Source organism: Ovis aries, chromosome 3 (genome assembly GCF_016772045.2).
Source record: "Ovis aries strain OAR_USU_Benz2616 breed Rambouillet chromosome 3, ARS-UI_Ramb_v3.0, whole genome shotgun sequence".
NCBI classification, from domain to species: domain Eukaryota; kingdom Metazoa; phylum Chordata; class Mammalia; order Artiodactyla; family Bovidae; genus Ovis; species Ovis aries.
Window position 1 is genome coordinate 175,757,966 of NC_056056.1, and position 23,918 is coordinate 175,781,883.

Here is a 23,918-nt window from a genome sequence, read left to right on the forward strand (position 1 = left end):
AAGAATTGCCCTACACATTTCCAAGCTAATGACTGATGAAAATCCATTTCCTTTCACAGTTTACAAAACTGTTTACAAAATGTACACATTTCCTTTCACAGTTTACAAAACGTACACTGTCTTTCTAGCTAAAGTGAGGCTAAGAACTTCATTTTTCAGAATTCAAGACCTTTGCTCTGTCCACTGTGCTACTGTGTCTGTCTGTTAGAGTCAGTGTTCGCCAGAATATTTCCTAAATCATCCTCTTCAGCAATGTGCTATTGGTTAGTTCCTTCAGCTGTCACTTTTAGGATGTTCTGCATCCCACCAAGTCTTACTGTGCTAAGAGTGTACTATAGCTTTGTCTGGTTAGCTTTCCTTTCCAAAAATGAAATCATTTTCTCCTGGGCCTGAGTTGAAAGGCGTGTGAGTAAAGGATAGTATTGGAGGTGATGTGGCCAATGAATGGACACTAGACACTCCCTTTTTTCCATCCATAGGAGAGCAGATGTGAAGGACCTGCACCAGGATGGTGGTTAGCAACAGTGGCCCGTGCCAAAGCACTTACCAAAGTGATGACTAAGGTTGGTCATGCCAAGTACTATTACTGAGCCTGGTGTAGGGTACAGATGTTATTTACCACCAAAACTGTAAAAACCACCAATACGAAAATTTAAATTACATTTCCATTTTGCCTCCAGGCTGGACATAGCCACTGCCCCAAGTTGTGCACCACCTTAGCAACTTTATCTAAGCTAGATTTTTAAGGACACTGGAGAGAGCAGTGCTGAAACATTTTCTTCCCATTGAATACCAACTGACAGTGGTATTCCATGTGATCTTTCCTTTTTTAGTATAAGGATCCTGTTTGTGACAGATGTAGGTAAGGGGATTGGCAGTGGACCTGGAGGTCTTAAGAGTTTGAGAATAATCTGAACCCTATAAATCCCATCATGTCTAGCTAGTACAGTGCCTTGTACCCTGTGATTTTCCCAGTGTGTTTGATGAAATGTCAAAGCTGATCCCCAAATCAAAGGTTAATTTTTTTGCTCAATAAAATAGCCTACATGGTTTAAAGACTATAAAGTATACTTTTGTCATTTCAATTTCTTGGCCAGATGTCATAAAATTCAGGTCTGGAAAGGAATTCTGTAAGGTACTTTGGTCCATGAGTGGCTAATTTAAATAATGGGGTACCTAATTTCTTTAATATAGAATGATAATTGTAATATTTATCAGACATAAGCATTAAGAGGCATGGAGATTATAGAAAGCTTCATTGACATTTTTAATGTGGGAACAGAGGTGGGAAAGAGGATGAAATTGGCCTGCCTTTCCACCTCTTCTTTCCTCTTTTGAACTGGAAAAAACATAAGTCCCTGCAACTTAAGCGGGAGATTAGAATTCGGATTGTATGCGGTTAAGCAAGTCCAGTGTGGCTAATACAATTGCATTCACCTTAGCTACAGCACACAATTTGCATATTGCAGCACAGCCTCCTCCAGAAGAAGGGAGAGAGGATTGACTGGCTTAAGCCTAAACTAACCAAGGGAAGTAATATTTTAAGTTTCAAGTTTTGTTGTGACTTTTCTAATCCCCCTTAGTTTCTTAATTGGAACAGGACTGACTAATCTTCTACTGTACACTTACCCCATCACTGTTTAACAAGGTACATTGCCTTTTTGCTTATAAATTGTATCAAAATCTTCTAAAATTTACATCTATATAAATAATTGTTTTCCATTTCTTCCCTTTCTTATCTACTCCTTGTCCAATATATTTTTGCCAGCCATTGTGTAGTATTGGTGGGACATGGCTTTCTTAATAAATGAAAGTACCAAATATAGAAATAGTTCCCCTTTAATCTCCAAATATTATTTTTAAGCTTATTAAAGCTGGGACAGGTAATTTATGACTGAAAGTAATAACTATATAATTTCTTCCTTATGACTAAATTTCTTGACTCTGCTTATAAAAATAACAACTGTGATTACTCCCACCTTGGTGAGTTAATCAAGGAAATGCTTTGTAGGTACATTTCAGAAATACGATTCAGTTTTTATAGCATTGTAAGATCTATTGTGGGTACGAAAGTGCAATGATCTTAATTGCTTACATCAGAAAATCCTTTAGATCTGCACTGTCCAATATGGTAACCACTAGTCATATATGACTATGGCTAGTCTGAATTGGGATGTCTTCTAAGTGTTAAAATACTCAGACATTCAAAGACTCAGTACAAAAAGAGAATATAAAATACCTCAATTGTTTATTATGAATTTATGTTGAAATAGTATTTTTGATATATTGGGTTAAGCAAATTATTTTAAAACTAATCTTACTTATCTTTTCTCACTTTTTCAATGTGGCTACTAGAACATTTAAGATTGCATATGTATGGCTTACATTATGTTTCTGTTAGACAGCACTGTTATGCCTCATTAAAAATAAACTGTAAGTTTTCTTAGAAGCTTAATTAAAGGAACTTGGATCCAGTTAAACTAATATACCCTTACAGTGGTAAGGGAGAAATATGATATTGTTCATCTTTAGGTTAAAGAGGGCCTTTCCACTGGCTGGACACCTCTAAGTAGGATGTCATGCAATCTTTGTGTTGCTTATTAGTAGTCATTGTCCCTTAACTCTGTGGTAGGAATGCCTACTTTGAGCTCTTGATTTAAGCACTAGCCAAAATAGTGGCTTTTGTCTATTAGAGAAACATCAAATAAGAATAATCTCCATTGACTACTTGCTCTTAGTCACCCTCCTCCTTTCTAATTGAGAAGAGCATGTCAGAACTTCATTTCTACTGCTTTATTCAACACTGCCAGTTGGCATGCTGACCTCTTACTAATATTTATTTTGCTGATTTTGGACAACAGGATAGAAAGGTCTGTAGAGAAATTACCAAGAAATAAAGATCATCTTCACTTAAGGGTAAAACTCAGTTTTATTTTTCTAACACTATCCCTAACCTCTTTCTCTATATTTTCTTAACCATACTCTTTAATGGGAGGTGGATAGCACATTTTTAGAAGCTTTGCATGTGATCTTCTAACAGAAATGAGAATAATAAAAGACTAATATTTTATATATTGCTTTTAAGTTTGAAAACAGCCTTGTGAATTAGATAGGGTAAGAGATATTTTATTGAGGCGTAAATGGGACCAGTGATTAAGTATCTAAACCAAGATCAGTCATCTTGTCAATGACATAGTCAGGATTTTGTTCTTAGACTTCAGACTCCAAATCTTGAGTGGTATTTTTAAAAATTGCCAACATACAGCTCTCAAATTTGTCAGTCTGATTATCTTTAGTAAGATGCTCTAAATTTTAAATAGATTCAAAGGACAAAGACAGATAGTAAGCCTATTTACCTGAGAAGAAAATTAAGATTTGGAGGCCATTCCTGCTTATTCATTCCATAATTGAGCTTTTCTCAAATATCAAGTCGGGTCCTAAGCAGCTTATATCAAAAACAAAAACAGCTTCATATGAAGGAAACCAGTAAAACTGCTACGATTCTATGTTACTATAAAATATTTTAATTATTTTGAAAAGAGAATATTCTGACAGATTCTTATATTCAGTGTGATCATATGAAGAAAATTAACTTTAGAAAGACTTCCCTATTTATAAGGCTGTTGCCTGTTTATTCAACTCTCGAAGTGGAAGGACATGCATGGTGTGGACAATGTGCCATGTCCATTTCTCTTGGGAATGATATTTTATGTTATGTAGTTTAACTTCCCAACTGTACCCAATCCCAAAGCATGACGGTGAGGCTGAGGGAAGGGTCTCGAAATGTTTTTGAAAAATGGAGCTTGAAGACCTCAGATTTGGTACAGAAAAGCTACTACACCTCTCCTACCTGTTGGTTAGTGGCTTAGTAAAAGATGAGTGTAACTTCAGCACTAGGAAGCCATCAGATGGAAGATTATACTGAAGGGTGAAGGATCAGCAAAGGACATGCTCTAATGGTATATAACTGAACATTTAACTAGTGCCAAAAGTTGTATTAATTTCTTGAGGACAAAGCATTTAAAACACTTCAGAATATCACAAGTTTTGAGGAAATCCATTGTACTTCAGTAGATTATGGACTATTCCGTTGATGCTGAAGTATTGAAATAAGATGCACTGTCAGAATTATAGCAAAGATTACAGAGCTTCTTTCTCGGGGCTTTCACAGGCTCCGTTACAGCAGGCATTTTTGGAAAAGCTCTGTTAATTAAAATGCTTTATTTATATACTAATTTTCATCCCATCGTCCAAATGTGAAAGGGAATTAAATACAAAATGGCTAATTTTAAATGTCAGGGTTCTTTTTTTCCAAGCCAACCTTACATTAAGAACAGGAATCCCTGTGCCAAAGAAATGGTTCCCAATTATCCCATCCTGGGTTTTGTTATACATTGTACAGAAGTCAACAAAACAAGTATGTAACAGAACCTGCCTAAATAACAGCCACCCTCATTAAAATCAGAATTAATCAGGGGGTGATTGAAGGAAGCAATGCTTCATAGGTTCCCCCTTTTTCTTCTTTTCTAATCATAGAACAAAATATGTTACATAAAAGGATTGGAACTATTATGCAGTACTCAATTAGAGGGAGGTGAATAGGTCTCTAACATGCTGTTTTATCAAAAGAGCAGACTGGTGTTTGCATGACTGTTGTTTCATTACAGACCCTGTCATTAATTCCATGTGTCAATACTGCCCTGTAGTACACAGAGCAGACAAGAAAGAAGAGCCCTTGAAAACAAGGGAATGATTTTTGAGTCGTTATCAAGCTAAGTGGCAAGCGGGAAGCTGAAACTCGTATAGGTAAATTCGAAGGGACTCTTGGGAGATCTGCAAGTGGGAAACAAGAATGCATTTTACCAACTGCTTAATTATGTCCTGTTTTTCAACAAGTACACTTGAATTGAATGCTTTGTTTGTATTGCACAAAAACATGTGCTTTGGGCAAGAGTATTCTCTTGTTTCCAGGTCAAGTAAGGTGTTTTATACACATACACATCTGGCCTATTCTGTAATGTGCTATTGGGTATGTTAGTATCTGAGCCCCAATATTGCACTGTCATTTCTGGGGGAAAGTTACATAGGAACCAGAAGTCTAAAAAGTGGAGCTTTCTCTAAGGTCCTGAGAGGTTGTATAAGCCCAGGCATCCCAGAGGAGCATACTTACAAGGAAATGGTGGCTCAGGAAAATGCGGAACTATATCTGGGGAAAAAAAAGACAGACTATAAAACTTTCAGTATGGTATAAATTCCATAATCTCCCATCCCTAAACCTTTAAAAAAGTACTTTTTGGTTTCCGTTAGCAGTCCTGAGGGTTAGGCTGGGGCAAAATAAGGTTTCCTTTCTTGGACGTGCTTTATCTGTGTCCTCGTGCCTGGCCAAGCCCTTATAGATTATGGTTCCTTATCGTTTAGTAAGATCAAATTTCTAAATGATGTTTCGTTCCAGTTGAACATTCTTGGAGGCTTATCTCTTCCCTGGCCAGATGCCTGATCAGATGAGAAGCCCGCCATGATACTGTCACAGTGCCTAGAATGGGCTCTTTATCCAGTAGACATCACTGTACTTTTTGATGATAACGAGGGCAGTCTTAACTTGTGTTAAGGCCTGTGTATAGCATTGAAGGTAAGTATGAAGGAGTTATTGCTATGTGAATCTCTTAACCCTGATGCACATTTCAGTATACAGTATCTTCGTTTAACTACATGATCTACATATATCTAACACTTAGCCATCCTTTTTAGATGGGACCTTCATAATTTAGGACCAGTAACTCTTCATGAAATGGCCTGTTTATTGAGGGCCATGATTGAATTTAGATCCATCCTTAAAACATTTGCCATTGCTTTGATTTTATTTTTGGAATCATTCTAATCATTTGCTGGTAGCTTTGCAGAAAGGACTTGTGGTCTTGGTGTATGTCAGTGACAATTAGGTAGGCTGCTGTGCTTGACTTTTAGGTTTAGAAGATCTTTCTTAGAAATAAAAGCCTAGCAGTTTTAGTGTCTTAAAAACCTAGTAGCTTTTTAAGCAGATCATAACTATTTAGTAACCTAATATTTAGACTCTTGGAATTAGAATAGAATCTTAGGGATCATCTTGTCCAACCCCTTCATTTTATAGATGGGGAGACTCAAGCCCAGAGAAGGAAATGACTTGCCCAAGGACACCGAGCACATTAGTGGACAATCTGAGACTAGACCCAGTGGTGCCCCATATGTAAGCAGCCAAGTCTACATGAATCAGTGGTTGGAAATTCCAGGTTGTATGGCACAAAGAGGGCCTTGATTTCTGGACGGTCAGAATGTCTGATGACACTGACTCATCAGGGAAGTAATTATAGTTAAAATAGTATGAGGATGACTCGTGGCAAATGGTTCTCTACCATTGTCCATTTATGCTATGACCCATGTATTACATTCTCTCAGTAGAACTTTACTGAGCACCTGTTATGTGCCCATCCTAGATACTGCAGATCACAGCCAGATAAGACATGGACTCTGTCCTCAAGTTGCTCAAGTCCAGTAGAGAATGAGAAATCCCTGGAAAGCATCATACAGAATTCCCTGTAGAGTGCTAATACTTTTCCTAATTGTAAATCTTGGTGATGAAAGTGAACCTTTTCTCTTGGTCAGGGTTTGTTTATTAGGAGTCACATAAAACACTATACCATTCCTTTCTGTGAAAATACAAGATAATACCAACTGCAGCTAAATTGAGTTCATAAACACTTATTGAGGATCTACCATCTGCAAGGCACTGTGCTAGACACATAGGGATATGAAAATGAAGCGTAGAATATTTTCTTTTTAATATGTCAAAGCAGTATTGTTTTATAGCTTTCAACCTTTGTAATAAGAATTATTTTTAATAGTCTTAAAATACAGGACCCTTGAAATAGAAGACAAAATATCTCTGTACTGTAACCCAGACTTGTCAGCCCAGGATTACAAAGTCTCCATCCAAATCCTCTTTTGTACCCCATATCTGTCTTGAGCTTTCTTTTTCCTTTATCTCAGCCAAGCCAGCCTGCTTGCCAGTCCCTGCACACAACTAACTCTCGCTTCTGTGCCTTTGCTTGACTAATCTTCTGCTTCGGGATGCCTTTCTCCCCATGAATCTATGTCCATCACTGCCATTACAGTCTGGCCCTGAATCCATCTCCTGCCAGGAGCCTGTGATCAGCATCCCCATCTCCTCTGTGTTCCTCCCATGTGTACATAGCCCGTATGACTGGTGGAATAACAGTTCTGTGGTATTCATTAATGCTTCCCATTCTCTGTCCACATCTTGCTGATCTAGATACAACAGATCTTACTAAATGAAGCAGTTTAGTATAACCAGGTCACTTTTCAGACCTTTTAGGAGTAAGTTTCTATATCAAAGAATTCATTTTGGTATTTGTGGACTGTTACATGATAGAGAGGAAGATCAGAATCGTTAGGATGGGGGTTTGAAAAGTAAGCCTCAGGGTCCATAAGAGAAAACAGTCACATATCTATAAGTGATCCTCTCTCCTTCTATTCCCAAACAGGATGAGAAATCGCCTTTAAATAAATTTCAGATACAGTAAGGGTGTATTGAACTGTCAGGCTAGGGGAAGCAGGGCTCTGCCTGTTAATCATCTCAAGCTTGTTGATCTGCTGTTCTGTAATTCCTTTAATATTGTTTAATGTGTGTGTGTTTTACCTTCTGAACTGACTAAAAGCTTCTTGAGGACAGGGACCATGTCTTTTATTTGCTTCTGCATACTCTTCCCCCACTTATTCCCAAAGACTGCCCTAACAATCTTGTGGAAACCTTCCTTGCATAAGCACATAAAGGACAGGAAATGCATTTCATGGGTTCCAACTACATCCCAGCCATTGCACTATGTACTTCATATGTATAATGACCTTTCACCCGCATGATGATTCAGTGAAATGGGTATTGCTATCCCAATTCTACCGATAAGGAAGCTGAAGTTCAGAGAGTTCAAGATCTTACTGCTGTAGAACCTAGGTCTGATTCCAAAACCTTTATATGCCTTTCACTGTACCATAATAACAACAACTAATATTTAGGACTCCTTTACAGTTCATAGAACTCTTTCATTTACACTATTATTGTTGCTGTTACTACTACCACTGCTAGTATTATAACCCCTTAAGTCATCACTAGGAAGTAGGTAGGTAGAGCTAGTATTATTATCCCCATTTCACAGATGGGAATACAGAGACTCAGAGACTTGCCCAAGATCACACAACTGGTAAGTGGAAGAGCCAGGACTTCAAAGAGACTTCCTGACTCTAGACCTTTTTGTTCTTTCCAGTGTATCACATTGCCACCTTAATTTATTTGCATGAATGCATAATTATTTGGCCAGTTATCACTGACACCTCTCCTACAGGAGTGTCAGTAAGACAAGACATCCTAAAGCATCCTATAGCCAAGTGAAAAAGAAAATAATTCATATCCTTAGAGGAGCATCTATGTTAGTAGAGGGGTGATACAGAAAATCCAAAAAATAAAGCCTTGAGAAGAATAGTTCACAAGTGAGAATTAAAATATGAGCCCCTTTATTCTATAGATGAATTTTCATAATTTGGCCATAAAACTTTTGTAATGTTTTTAATTATTTCTATTATAAAATTGGATTAGGGAGTAGGGGTGAAACCTATGGACTTGATTTGAAAATATTCCTCCTGGGTTTGGATGGGAAAGTACTGCCTACCTTGTGCAAGCTGGTAGCTAGCCCCAGTATCATTCTGTTACCAGAGAAATGCAGAAATATTAGGAGTGATGGCATGCCCCCCCCACCCCCCCGCCAGCAGTTCATCACTATCTTGGTAGAATTCATACAATCTCATCTACTGATCCCATTCCACCCACCCATACCCTTCACCACACCTCACCTTACTGTTCCTGCAGTCACCAACCCCTTCAAACCTTTGAACATTCTGATCCCTTAGTGTTTCACCCCCGAAGGTGGTCCCCTTCTCCTTTTGTATTGATTATTAGTAAACAGTGTCCAGGATCACAGAGTCCTTCAGGACAACCAGAACTAGGAATTGTTACTAAAGTACAGATGTGTAGTATGAACTGGTACTAGAGAGAAGTTTCAGTGGAAGCAGATTGTTCTCTAGTTCCACTAAACATTTCTACCTGGTTGTCGTGTAGAGTTCTTCACTGTCCTGAAAGATGTCAGTGTCTTCCCCCATCCCCCAAAATCTGCTCCATCTGCTGTGCTCTTGCTCGAATGAATGGTCACCATCCACATGGTCATCTGAGCTGGGAGCCATAGAGACACTCTTCCTCACTCCCCTTTACCAACTCTGCCCTCCCAGTGGATGACAGCTCTACCTTGGAAGTGATGCCTTTTCTTCCCGCAACCACAGCCCAACTTTGTGTCTCCTCTCACACACACTGTTACAGTGACATCCTCGTGACTTGCCTCTCTGCCAGTTTCCCTGATTCCGATGTGTCTTTGCACTGCTGCCAGAGATTCTTCCCTATAAAGCAGCCCTGGCTGGGCATTCCTTACAGACTAGGACCCAAGCTGCTTACTTTGACATTCAAGACACTTGACTCCCAGACCCCAAACTGCCCTTGCAGACTTACTTCCTGCTGTTCCTTCAGTGAACCTTACCCCTCCCCAAACACTGGGCCCTTTCCCAGCTTGAGAGAGCAGAGAAAGAAATTGACACAATCCAGAAAGGTCTACACAGTCACAAGTAGGTGGGACCATACAGAGCCCTCCACACAATCTCCCTTGCCAGAAAAGTCCTGTGCCATCTTTGCCTGGCATAGGACACCTCCCTGGAGGTGCTGCTCCCTCCCACCTTCCCCAGGTGATTAGATCGATGCTTCGTCTCAGGAGCTGTGATTTCCTTTGTTCCTGATCCTATTACAGCATTTACCCCATTATGTCCTAAGTTATTTTCCATGAGTATGTTTCACTCACTGCTCAAGGGCAGCAGCTGTGCCTGGCCTTCCTTCTCTCCCCAGTATATGACACAGTTCTCAGCACATAGTTGTTGAACAGCTGAACTCAGAGTGTGTTCCTTCAGTGCAGTTAGAGCAGTTAATCCAGATGTGCAAAGAGCCCTGAACTGGGATTCAGGGACTGTCCCAGGTCCAGCTTTGCCACTAGACATGTGACCTTGGGTAAGTCACTCAGTCTCCTTTATTAAACAAGGGAGTTGGACTAAATGATCTCTAAGGCCACTTTAAGTTCTATGATTCTGACCCCATTTCTGGGATCACAAAACACATTTCCTACTTTATAAATATTTAGCAACCTCAATTTAACCAGTCAAACATCCATATTAATAGAGTCTTCAGACTCTCAGCAGTAGTCTCCTGGTAAGAGCTGCTTGATTAGGCTCCTGTTGGCTTATCCAGTGACCACTGAGCTGTTCTTCCCCTTCCCCAGAAGTTTCTCTGCACTTGTAACACTAGCACACGGTTGTGTGGCTGGCCCTTCCCAGGAGGGAGCCCTTCTTTGTGCTGGCCTGAGGGACAACCACAAGGAAGCAGAGGGAGAGGAGGCTTTATTATCTTCCTTCACTCTAGCTCCCACCAACATTACAGTTGCTGCCATGTGGGTTCTTGCTGTAGACATGTTTGTAGGGGGCGATGCCCGTTTCTGTGAGAAATAAGCTTTAAGCAGCTCATGTGCTCTTCAAGACCCTTTTAAAGTACACTGCTGACCTTTTGGGGTGGGAGGAGGACTAGAGTTAGCAGCTCAACAGGTACATTCACCATAATCTCCATATAATAAATAAGAGCCCATGAAAAGATTAAACAAATCTTTCCTAACGCTTTTTGATTGGCTTAATCAATAATTAATCATCTTTAGATGAGGCTGTAACTTGTGGAGTAGATATAATTGGATTAGCTGAGGAGAGGCAGTTGGGGAGCTTTGAAGAGATTAAAATGGCTGTCAATCCCATAATTAAACTGCCACAAACAAAAGCAATGGTTTTTTGTTTTTTTTTTTTAAAGAAGGAGAGAAGAAGGAAAGAAAAGGGAGGGAGAAAGTTGGGAAAGGCCAACTGATTTGAAATCAATAAGTATTAATATATCGCTAGAGACTGGAGAGGGAAAAATCAAATGGCAGATTTATTCCATTAAATGATATCCATACATTTCAAATCAGCCATTTAATTACATGGCTGGTCCACTGGGACAGGTGAAATTTTGGCAGCTTCAACTTCACTAAAACAAATCCACAAAAGGAAAAAAGTTAATTATTAAAAACAGAAGAGACCTGCTCCTTGTCCTGAGCCCATTTAGACCTTGACTTTTCATACTTTTAATTGGCTTAGTAGGTTTGGCCTGTGTGAATGAAGTCTTTTATCTCCCTCTTTTTCTTTCCATACCCCTTTCATCTTTCCTGTTACAAACACACAGAGAGAGCTTGAGGAAAAATACTTTGGTTTTTAAAGACTTTTCTTTTTTTTTTAAAGGATGTGGATTTGGGCGGGGGGAGGGTGTGTGTGTGATGCTGGTGAATACTTTTTTCTCTCTCTTTTATCTCTTTTTCCAGAGAGGAGTTGCTTAAACCAATGGGACTAAAACCTGATGGGACAATAACGCCTTTGGAGGAAGCACTCAACCAGTACTCTGTCATCGAGGAGACCAGCTCTGACACAGACTGAAAGCATCACCTGCTCAAATCTCAATATTGCTTTTATCAGCATCTTTTCTCTGTAGCTCCAGGGGAATCTTTTCTCTAAAACATTTATGCCCTTGCTTTGGCTAGAAACACAATAACTGGTTTACTCATTGAGAATCCAGCGTATTTAAGAAGTGATCCTGTGTTTTTGCGATATTGAGGCATTCATACAGAGCTGCAGTTAGATGGAGTTGCAGGGACTAGGAACAGGAAAAGAAAATTCCATTCTGTCAAGATGGAACTGAAGGACTTCACTCTATAAGGCAGCCTTGGTTGAATCTGGCAGTTCTGTTTGCCAAGATTCTTAACAGAAGATTTAGCTGTGTCCTTCCTCTCACTTGTGTGAGCTGCCCTTTCTGAATCTCTCCAGAGACAGAGGCACATGAGAAGCAGAATGAGCTGCTAAAAGGGGCTAAGGCAAGTGACCCTTTAGATCAGGACTGAGTGAATGGAAGCCAAGCAGCTGCTCCATAGGCCTAGCCCCACTCTTCACTTCATTTCAATTTTGTATAAATCTATAGAGACTCACACACACACACATGTGCGCACACACACACACACACACACACAGCCCCAGACTTGCAAACTGATTAATTAAAAAAGTTTGTATGTCAGTTATCTAGAACTTCAGAATACATTTCTCCCTATAAAGTTACAAAGGATGGTTTAGTTCTGAGGCAGCTACCAATGCCTATTTATTCCCTAATAACCTGAACACTAGTACCATAGAACTGAACCCCGCCTGTATTGCTGCATGGGGAGCATGCATTCTGAGGTCTAACACAGGGGTGCCAGGAAAACATTCCCTCCAACCCGGAAGAGGGAATGGGGACCTCTGGGTACTGGGAGTTCTTCTGTGGCCTCTGCTGAGGGTGGAGGAGACAGCAGCACCCATTTGTACATATAGGTCATTCATACGCCACATGTTTTAAATCGGGGACTGTGTGTGCTTGTGTGTGTTCTACCTTTCTACCATATGTGATCAGTTTAATGGTAACTTTATTTATTTAAAAAAGAAACACAAATAGTTACTGTTAAACTGATTAAGGCTGTTTTTACTTTGGTAAAACAGATTGGTCATATGAAAAAGTAGAAAATGAATCATGCAATAGACAGTGGGCCTAGTTAATCAATGGCTAAAGTTGAAAAGGGGTTGGTTTCCTCTTATATATATATATGTATGTATGTATATACATACATATATATACACATAATGTGCTTAACCACTGCCTTTTAAAACTTTAAATTAAATAAAACATTGGGGTTGATTCAATTTAGCCATCTGTGTGTGTTTCTTTATAAACAATACTATTTATTGTTTATTGGGGTAAAAATACTATTTCACAGTTTATGCTTTTTTAAAGTGCTTTTACATCTATTATCTCAGTTGTAATAAATAGCTTTTCTAAGGATAAAGTACACAGAGTATTAGTGAAATGTCTTTTATCCAGAAGTCACTTCTCTGGCAAAAGTACAAATCAGGAATACAGTTTTAAAAGGCCTTTGAGCTGCCAAAAGAGATGTCAGAGTTTCTTAGAATTTATTTCTACGTGAGAGCCTCAAGAATCTATCTCACTTTTTGCCTCTCTGCTAAAATTTGCATATATTTTAACATGTTTAGTTAATCTGACTTTCAAGTCCACCAAAAAAAAAAAAAAAATGGCAAAGGAGGAGGCTGTTGGATGGAAGGCAGACCTACTGAAAGCAAAAATCCAACTGAAAACTGGATAGGAATGTGGGGAGAATGAGAACTACTTGAGGTATCATAAGTCTGGGACCATCTGTTTCCCAAAGGACATTCTAGTTGACCCAGAAAGTATCCATACAATAGTATGGCCTGTAAACTAATTCTAATAATGATGACCTTGTGTTTCTTTTTTAAAAAAGTTAAATCCAGAATACTCTATAAAAAGACTATAAAGAACACAATACATTTTAGGATTTTCATCCAAAATAACTGGAGTAGAAGTTATGGGCGACCCATGTTTTAACAGTAAATAAAGTGAAACTTGGTAATTCATAATTTTAGATTAAGTGAAAAAAAGTTTAGAAAAAAGAATTTTAAGTATTTTTGTTACTTCATTCTACAAATGCATTTTTAAGATATTTTTATAATTTCTGCAATCAGATAGCTTTGGCATGAGTGTCGCTTACCTAAATGAAGACATGTTTAATGAAATACCATCTTGCCAGCTTTATGCAGAGTTAGCGTTTGAACAGTCTTGTTTAAGTTACTGTGCTCTTCTGTTTTCAGTGAGTTCTGTTTCATTTTGAATTTCTCTGTGCTGGGCACTAGGCTTTGTTTTGAAGAGAGAATTTGCAGAGGGAGAAGATGAAAGTGACTTCATCTTGCACATGGAAAGAGAACCAACATCTGTCAATTGCTTGCTCTGTGCTGGGCTTTTTATGTATCTTTATCTTGTGTATCCTCATCACATCTCATGTTAGAGATCATCTCTGGAAAGCACAGTAAGTTACCCAACATCACACAGCAAGTAAGACGCCAACTTGCGCTGGTCTGACCCCCCAACACCTCACCTTCCCCTTCACATTGCCCACGGGGGTCCACCTTGTGCCTCCTTATGACTTTGGAATGCTGGGAGACTGATAATTCTCGGGCCATTTTAACCAATAACTATTTCAGCATAACTGGTTTAAAGAACTTATTATGTAGGGAGGTGACCCAAATGAAGTTAAAGTATGAGCAGAAAACTTGCTCAGTTAGTACTGAATTTCAGATAAGGGCGTGGAATCCTTTAGGTCAGAGATTAGGGCTGCAGGCTCCCCAACACTACCGCCCTGCCCTGACCCTCAACATGTCCTGGCTCGGTGACCTGCAGTGGGGATGGTGAGAATACACTGGCCAACTGCACTCTGCAGGCCCCTGTGTCTACATCCCTCCCAATCTTTAAAACAGGGTATGGGGAAGCAAGTTCGAACATAAGGCACTTGAGCTGCTTAGAGTAACAGTTAGCAAATACCTGAGGCCCTTTCTAGCCCTTTTAAGCCCCTTTCACACACCCACTGGTCCTAAGAAGTGGACAGGATGGACCTTACTGTCCCTCCTTAATAAAGGTGTGGGCAGAGGTGGTATAAGTATGCAACCTCCCCTCACGACCATCAGTCTTGCTGCCTCCCAGTACTAGATGTCTCTTATGTTGACTTCCCTTCCCCCTCAGATTTTAAAAATAATACATGTTTCATTGTGGAAAGTCTGGAGAATACAGAAAATGCTAAAGTTAATCATTGACCCCACAACCCACCACCTGAGATAGTCTCTGTTAATGTTTCAGTGTATTTCCATCCTGTGTTTTTTCTATGCGTATATAATTTATTTTACTACTAGATTGGGATCATGCTGTATTTACAGATTTGTATCCTGCTTTCTTCTTTAACATACTGTAAGCATTTTCCCATGTCAATAAATATTCTTCAAAAATTAATGGCTATATGATATTCCATTATATGCATTGTGGTAAACAGCAGTAATTGCTTACCCAGTATTATTCTTCCTTACTAATGGAGGAGACATCATGACCTATCCCTCATCCCCTCAAAAATCAGTGCCTGCTGCCTTTCTGGGTGGCAGCGTGGGCCTTGTCAGCACTGCAGAGCTGCAGGAAAGGGGAATGGGCACCAGGAGAGCAGACTAGCTCTGCCATACACAGCCCAGCAGGAGCCTTGGTGGCACAGATCATGACACAGCTAGATTAAGTGCCTAGATGATTCTATAATTTTTGTTAAGGAGAGGCATTTGAAAAGAGCACAGTATCTAGCTGACTTTAAGAAGTCTGCATGTGAGGAAAAAAAAAAAGATGTCAATCATGTTTACTATGGTGTCCAGTCACTGACATTACATTGTTTGGAGCTATTCTTCACTGCAATAGCAGAAGTGAAAGGGTCTACCCAGGGGTGGGGAGAGACATGTTATTCTTTCAAGAAAAGTGAAGGGACACCTGTCAACACCACTGGGTAGTGATGAGCCCAACACGGAGAAGGAACAAATGAATGGCATTCCAGGGACAGGTTATATGGGTGAGGGAGGCAGGAGGGAGGGAGAGCTGACAACTGCCCTAAGTGAAAAGATGCAAGGAAACAGGTTTCTAGAGAGGATGTGACTGACACACTGTCCCAGCACCCAGTCTTTAAGAAGACTCAGAACACCCTTTTCTTAAGGGAGGGGTGGGGAGATTAAGCCTCAGTTGCTGAATCATGCATTGTACACAGTGAACCAACATTCCTCTGCATCTAGAATGGTGTTAGCTACCTAGCATCCTTGACAGAGAGGGGAAAGTTGTCACTCCAGTCCAGAGTTCAGTGGTTCAGATGAACCCTGGTTGAGAAAGGCTGTCTTAAAAGATCAAAATGATTATCTGAGGCTTCTGGAGTCTGATTTGTGTTTTCCTTTAATGTAACAAAGGGAAGATCCTGGGCCCTAGTCTCCAGCTCTACTGTATCCAGGTCTCACAGACCTGTACCTTTTCTGCATTGAACATAATTATAGCTGTATATACTTCCTGAATAATTAGATAGTCTAAACACTTTATGTGCACTTACTAATTACATCTTCATGACTGTCTTATGAGGTAAGTACTAATTTTAGAATAATTCCCACTTTCCAGATGACAATAATAAGGCATAAAGATGTTACATACTATGTGCAAGCCACACAGACAATAAGTAGCAAAATTTGAACTCAAACCTACATGATATCTCTGTAAATACTATGCTATATGTTGCTTCTGCAATCAGAAATAATGCAATAAAGTCTTATTTGAGAGAAAAAATTTTCAGAAGAGATTGAATAGGAAAAACAAAATTGGAAAATAACTTCAACACATTTTTCCTCACTCCATTTCCAGATCCCCACTGCATAGGATACCATAGCCCTGCTAGTCTCAAAGAAAGGCCCATACTCACAAGCATACCAGTCCACACTGGTGTCTAGTAAACATTCACTGAGCATTTACCATGTACCATGCATGACTGACTGCCCTGGTGGCTCAAACGGTAAAGCGTCTGTCTACAATGCGGGAGACCCGGGTTCAATCCCTGGGTTGGGAAGATCCCCTGGAGAAGGAAATGGCAATCCACTCCAGTACTATTGCCTGGAAAATCCCATGGACAGAGGAGCCTGTCTGTGGGGTCACAAAGAGTCGGACATGACAGCGACTTCACTTTGATGCATGACTGAAGTGACAGCATGCACAGGCACTGTTTGAGGTGCTTGGGGACACAAACACAACTGAAAGTCCCTCTCCCCAAAGTGCCCATAGTGTGAGAAATCCATAACCAAAGCCTAGACAAAGTGCTACAGGATGCCAGCAGGAATGTGGGGTTGAGTAACAGTTTCATAAGTGACATTTGAGCTGAGCACGAGTTCACCATGTGGAGGAGAAAAAAAACTGTTCCCACCAAAAGAATTGGCCCCAACAAAAGCTTGTGTGTTTGATGTGATTATAGAACACAAGCAGCTGAGTAGGACTGAAATAAAGGCATCCCATATCTCAGATGGCACACGTGAGGAGCAGCATTTCAGGCGAGGAAAAGACAAACCAGAAGGATCATGCTGACCTCCCTATGGAGACTGGAGTGGAGAAGGGACAGGAAGTAAGAAAAGAGACCGGATAGAAGGCTGCCGCAGCTACACATGATGGGTAAGCAGGGCCTGAACTGGGTAGTGCCAGGTGTGAAAAAGAGGGAATGGAGTAAAGAAATACCTAGACATTGGCATAAACACAATTTGGCACTGTGGGAAGGCAAGAAAGAGCTCATTTAAACTCAGGTGGGAATGACTTTGGGGAAAAGATAGTCTAAAACACTGGCTCGACCAACCTGTGAGCTAAGCAACTTTCGGTTTGGGAACAGGAGGGTGGTGCTATGAAGTATTTCAAGGGATTTGCAAATCTGTAGGGTCTCCAAGCATCCTTTACACACTGAAAAATGTTTTGGATATCAAGTACAGCTGTTTTACAAATACTGTATCACATGTTGATGTGGTAAGAGTTCATTGATAAGCATTACTCAATTTATAATATCCTTTTGACCATCTGTATTTCTGTCAAAATATATAATGATAAATAGCTATCGTGTGGAAAGAAGATCCACAAAGTTCAGGTTTAAAAAAAAAACACACCCAAAACCTCGAAATTGGAAGGACTTAGCTCTTGGTAACAAGTATCAGAAATTCAAGTTGAACTATCTTGGTCATGAAAGCATAAGGGAAGGAGATGAACAACCGAGTTGTGCAAAGATGGAGACATCATGGGGGTCTCAGTTACAACCAAAACCCAAGTCTTGCTGTATTACAGGGGGAAGATAAAGGAACTTATAGAATCCTTTTATCCACAATGAGTTATGACTTTCAAAACTATTATTTTGTCTTTAAAGTTAAAAAAAAAAAACAATTTTTCTTGCTTTTTTCTTTTCTTCTCTAACAATTCCTTCCTCTTCCACCCCTCTATCTCAAGACAGATGATAAGCTACCCAGGAATAAAGTCATGAACTCAGTAAACAAAAATACATGTTGATAGATGTAAAACACTATTTCATTCTACCCAAAGCAAACATTCCTGAAACTAAAAATTTTTATTGTTTCAATGTCTGTGGTTATAAGTTACTATTATGTTATTAAATGAATCTATTTTCATACCAAAGGTACATTAAGCAATAGAAATTAATGAAGTGAATTTTATACTAAAATTTTATGTGAGCCATAAAAGGTCACCAATAGTAAAAATGAAAAAAAAAGGAAAAGGAAAAAAAGCAAGAGAGAAAACCTACATAGGTCAAAGAATATGGTAACATCATACATTTTCAAGCATGTACATGCAAGAAGAAATTAAAAGTAATTCCAAATAGAGACACTTCTGGCTAAACAAAGCAGTCTGAACACACGCATTTACCTTGACAACCTCCTAAACCTATTAAAATAGTGAATTGGATGTGTGGGAGTAAGGCTTAACCTCAGTAAGGCAATGAAAATGAGAAAGAAGATGACAGCTGAAAAGAGCTATCAACAAAATTTTGGAAACTAAAAATTTTGGAAATTTTAGATGAGCAAGAAATATTTGATGTAGGAAGAAGACAGAAGATGCAGAAATATTAAAGCCTACAAGAGACAAGGGAAGCCAAAAGCAAGATGACAGCTTATACCAGCTCATGAGAGCAGACTGTTAAATGCTTAGGAATTTTTACAAGCTGATTAAAATTGTTCCTTATTAAAAATTATATAAATTTTAATTAAATAAGTTATATTAAAAACAAAGTTAATAAATGCCCGAAACTCCAGATACATGGGTGGGGTTTGAAACAGGCAACCAGGCTCCTCTCCCCCAGCTGCCTCGGCACACATTCCTGTTTCACCTCCCCAAGAGAAACCAGGAATTTTCCCTCAGGAGAAGTTATTTCGAAGGGCTCTGCACCTAAGGACTCAAGCACAAAAGATAACTGAGTACCTTACTAAAAACAGAAGGATCGGGTAGAAGATCTCCTTCCCCCAGTCAACTCCAAGAACACTCGAAGCTAGTACCCTTATGGCTGGGAAAATGGCCCAAAAGAAGGATCTGAAGAGAATGAAAAGTAGGGATCTTCCAATGCAATGGCCAGATACCGGTCTTCTCACACTCAGGGAGGCCACCATTCACTCATTCACGAGATATGCACTGAATACATGCTAATGCCCCAGGCCTGCTTCAGGTACACATAAGTGAACAAAATAAAGACCCTGATCTTAGGAGTTTTAATTCTGGATAAAGACAGACAATAGATATAGTGTATCAGTGAACCTAAAAAAGCACACAATCCCTGATGCCATGTCAGGTGGCAATAATACCTATGGAAACTAAAGCAGAGTTAGGTCCAGATAGAAGTTTTATAAAATGGTGTCAGTGAAGGCATCTCTGATAAAGTGTTATTTGAGCAGAGACCTGAAAGCAGTGAAGAAATAAGCAATGTGAACGTCTAGCCGATATTCTCTCTAGGCAGTGGGAACAGCAAGTAAGCGCAAAGACCTCGGAGCAATAATACCAATAATGACTGGGGAACTACAAGGTGTCCAGTGTAGCTGGAGGAAGAAACGTAAAGAGCAGTCAGAGATCCCTGGGGTCGGGAAGATCCCCTGGAGAGGGAATGGCTTCCCACTCCAGAATATCAATATTTAAAAGATCCACTCCCTAACCAATTTCTACCCTCTGGGGGGGCACACTTACCACTGTTGAGAATGCACAGGAGATGTCATAGCAACTCATTTTCTGAGCCACCTTACACACAGCATCCCAACGTCCAGTGAAATAGTACTAGTCTATTCTGCCAAAGAATAAACTGAGGCTGGCTTCCCCGAATCCACCTGCAATGCAGGAGACCCCGGTTCAGTTCCTGAGTTGGGAAGACCCCCTGCAGAAGGGATAGGCTACCCACTCCAGTATTCTTGGTCTTCCCATTGTGGCTCAGCTGGTAAAGAATCCACCTGCAATGTGGGAGACCTAGATTCAATTCCTGGGTTGGGAAAATCCCGAGAAGGGAAAGCCTACCCACTCCAGTATTACCGCCTGGAGAATTCCATGGAATGTATAGTCCGTAGGATCGCAAATAGTCAGACACGACTGAGTGACTTTCACTCTCACATGAAAAAGAGAGACCTTGGCTCTCTATTCTGTTTCATTAATCTATGGATCTGTTTTTGTACCACACTACGCTGCAGCTTTGTAATACAGTCTGAGGTCTGGGAGGGTTATAGCTCCAGCTTTGTTCTTTTTGTGTCAGGACTGCTTTGGCAATTTGGGGTCTTTGGCAATTCCATATAAATTTTAGGATTATTTGTTCCAGTTCTGTGAAAAATGGTTTATTTTGATAGGCAGTGCATTAAATCTATAGATTGTTTGGGGTAATATGGCCATTTTCATAATTCTTCCATTCTAAGAGCACAAGATATCTTTCCATTTCTTTGAATTCTTTGAATTTCCTTCAATTTTTTTTTTATAGTTTTCAGCATATAGGTCCTTAGCCCCCTTGATTAGGTTTACTCCTAGTTTTTTGTTTTGTTTTGTTGAAGCTTTAAACAGGATTGTTTTCTTACTTCCTCTTTTTGGTATTTCATTATTAGCATATAGGGCTTCCCTGGTGGCTCGGATGGTAAAGAATATGCTTGCAATGCAGGAGACCTTGGTTTGATCTCTGGGTTAGGAAGATCCCCTGGAGAAGGAAATGGGCACCCACTCCAGTATTCTTACCTGGAGAATTCTATGGACAGAGCAGCCTGGCGTGCTATAGTCCATAGCGTCACAAAGAGACACGACTGAGCCACTAACACTTCCACTTCAGTTTTTCACTTTATTAGCATATACAGTGACAATTGATGCTTTTGAACTGTGGTGTTGGAGAAGACTCCTGAGAGTCCCTTGGACTGCAAGGAGATCCAACCAGTCCATTCTGAAGGAGATCAGCCCTGGGTGTTCTTTGGAAGAAATGATGCTAAAGCTGAAACTCCAATACTTTGGCCACCTCATGCGAAGAGTTGACTCATTGGAAAAGACTCTGATGCTGGGAGGGATTGGGGGCAGGAGGACAAGGGGACGCCAGAGGATGAGATGGCTGGATGGCATCACTGACTCGATGGACCTGAGTCTGGGTGAACTCCAGGAGTTGGTGATGGACAGGGAGGCCTGGCGTGCTGCGATTCATGGGATCACAAAGAGTCGGACACGACTGAGCGACTGAACTGAACTGAGCGTATAGAAATGCAGTACATTTCTGTATATTAATCTTGAATCCTGAAACCTTGCTGAATTTGTTATTAGTCCTAATAGCTTTGGATGGTGACTTTAGGGTTCTCTATATACAGTACCATTGTCATCTGCAAATAATGACAGTTTTCCCTCTTTCCCTCCAATTTGGATATCTTTTATTTCTTTTTCTTATTTGATTGCTATGATTAGGACTCCAATACTATGTTGAACAGAAATGGTGACAGTGGGCATCCTTGCCTTGTTCCTGAATTTAGAAGGAGGGCTTTCAGCTTTTCACTGCTGAGTATTATATTGGCTGTGAGTTTGTCATAAAAGACTTTATTATGTTGAGATATGTTCCCTCTACAACCATCTTGATGAGTTTTTTTTAATCAGAAATAAACCCATACACATGCCATTAATCTATGACAAAGGAGGCAAGAACTACAAGGGAGAAAAGACAATCTCTTCAACAAGTGGTGCTGTGTGGGAAAACCAGACATATAAAACAATGAGACTAGAACATCCCTTCAGTTCAGTTCAGTTCAATCGCTCAGTTGTGTCTGACACTGCGACCCCATGAATTGCAGCACACCAGGCCTCCCTGACCATCACCAACTCCGAGAGTTTACTCAAACTCATGTCCATCAAGTAGGTGATACCATCTCATCCTCTGCCATCCCCTGTCCTTCCTAACCCCAATCCCTCCCAGCATCAGGGTCTTTTCCAATGAGTCAACTCTTCACATGAGGTGGCCAAAGTATTGGAGTTTCGGCTTTAGCATCAGTCTTTCCAATGAACACACAGGACTGATCTCATTTAGAATGGACTGGTTGGATCTTCTTGCAGTCCAAGGGACTCTCAAGAGTCTTCTCCAACACCACAGTTCAAAAGCATCAATTCTTCAGCACTCAGCTTTCTTCATGTCCATGGAGTCAGTGATGACATCCAGCCGTCTCATCCTCTGAAATCCCCTGTCCTTCCTGCCCTCAATCCCTCCCAGCATCAGAGTCTTTTCCAATGAGTCAACTCTTCGAATGAGGTGGCCAAAGTATTGGAGTTTCAGCTTTAGCATCAGTCCTTCCAAAGAACACCCAGGGACTGATCTCCTTTAGAATGGAATGGTTGGATCTCCTTGCAGTCCAAGGGACTCTCAAGAGTCTTCTCCAAAAAAAGCATCAATTCTTCGGCACTCAGCTTTCTTCACAGTCCAGCTCTCATCCATACATAACCACTAGAAAAACCATAGTCTTGACTAGACAGACCTTTGTTGGCAAAGTAATGTCTCTGCTTTTGAATATGCTATCTAGGTTGGTCATATCTTTCCTTCCAAGGGGTGGGTATCTTTAATTACATTGCTGCAATCACCATCTACAGTGATTTTGGAGCCCCCAAAAATAAAGTCTGACACTGTTTCCACTGTTTCCCCATCTATTTCTCATGAAGTGATGGGACCAGATGCCATGATCTTTGTTTTCTGAATGTTGAGCCAACATTTTCCCTCTTCTCTTTCACTTTCATCAAGAGGCTTTTAGTTCCTCTTCACTTTCTGCCATAAGGGTGGTGTCATCTGCATATCTGAGGTGATTGATATTTCTCCTGGCAACCTTGATTCCAGCTTGTGCTTCTTCCAGCCCAGTGTTTCTCATGATGTACTCTGCATATAAGTTAAATAAGCACGGTGACAGTATACAGCCTTGACATACTCCTTTTCCTATTTGGAACCAGTCTGTTGTTCCATGTCCAGTTCTAACTGGTGCTTCCTGACCTGCATACAGGTTTCTCAAGAGGCAGGTCAGGTGGTCTGATATTCCCATCTCTTTCAGAAGTTTCCACAGTTGATTCTGATCCACACAGTCAAAGGCTTTGTCATAGTCAATAAAGCAGAAATAGATGTTTTCTGGAACTCTCTTGCTTTTTTGATGATCCAGTGGATGTTGGCAATTTGATCTCTGGTTCCTCTGCCTTTTCTAAATCCAGCTTGAATGTCTGGAAGTTCATGGTTCACGTATTGTTGAAGCCTGGCTTGGAGAATTTTGAGCATTACTTTACTAGCATGTGAGATGAGTGCAATTGTGGGGTAGTTTGAGCATTCTTTTGCATTACCTTTCTTTGGGATTGGAATGAAAACTGACCCTTTTCCAGTCCTGTGGCCACTGCTGAGTTTTCCAAATTTGCTGGCATCTTGAGTGCAGCACTTTCACAGTGTCATCTTTCACGATTTGCAATAGCTCAACTGGAATGCCATCACCTCCACTAGCTTTGTTCATAGTGATGCTTTCTAAGGCCCACTTGACTTCACATTCCAGGATATCTGGCTCTGGGTGAGTGATCACACCATTGTGATTATCTGGGTCATGAAGATCTTTTCTGTACAGTTCTTCTGTGTATTCTTGTCACCTCTTCTGAATATCTTCTGCCTCTGTTAGGTCCATACCATTTCTGTCCTTGATTGAGCCCATCTTTGCATGAAATGTTCCCTTGGTATCTCTAATTTTCTTGAAGAGATTTCCAGTCTTTCCCATTCTAT

At 40.3% G+C, this 23,918-nt stretch overlaps 1 protein-coding gene across 11 annotated transcripts in view; it reads left to right on the top strand.

Annotated features, from left to right (window-relative positions):
• Nucleotides 1-12,936, top strand: part of RIC8B (RIC8 guanine nucleotide exchange factor B) — a 102,090-nt gene extending 89,154 nt beyond the window's left edge. For 6 of the 11 annotated variants that reach the window (XM_042247173.2, XM_004006700.6, XM_004006699.6 and 3 more), the window contains one exon: nucleotides 11,535-12,936. In XM_042247173.2, the coding sequence (XP_042103107.1) occupies nucleotides 11,535-11,646 (112 nt within the window). In that variant the 3' untranslated portion in view covers nucleotides 11,647-12,936. Of the gene's footprint in view, nucleotides 1-479; nucleotides 11,417-11,534 lie in introns of those variants that run through there. The other 5 variants (XR_009599970.1, XR_009599971.1, XM_042247172.2 and 2 more) reach the window with 5 other exon arrangements.
• Nucleotides 12,937-23,918: the final 10,982 nt, after the last annotated feature.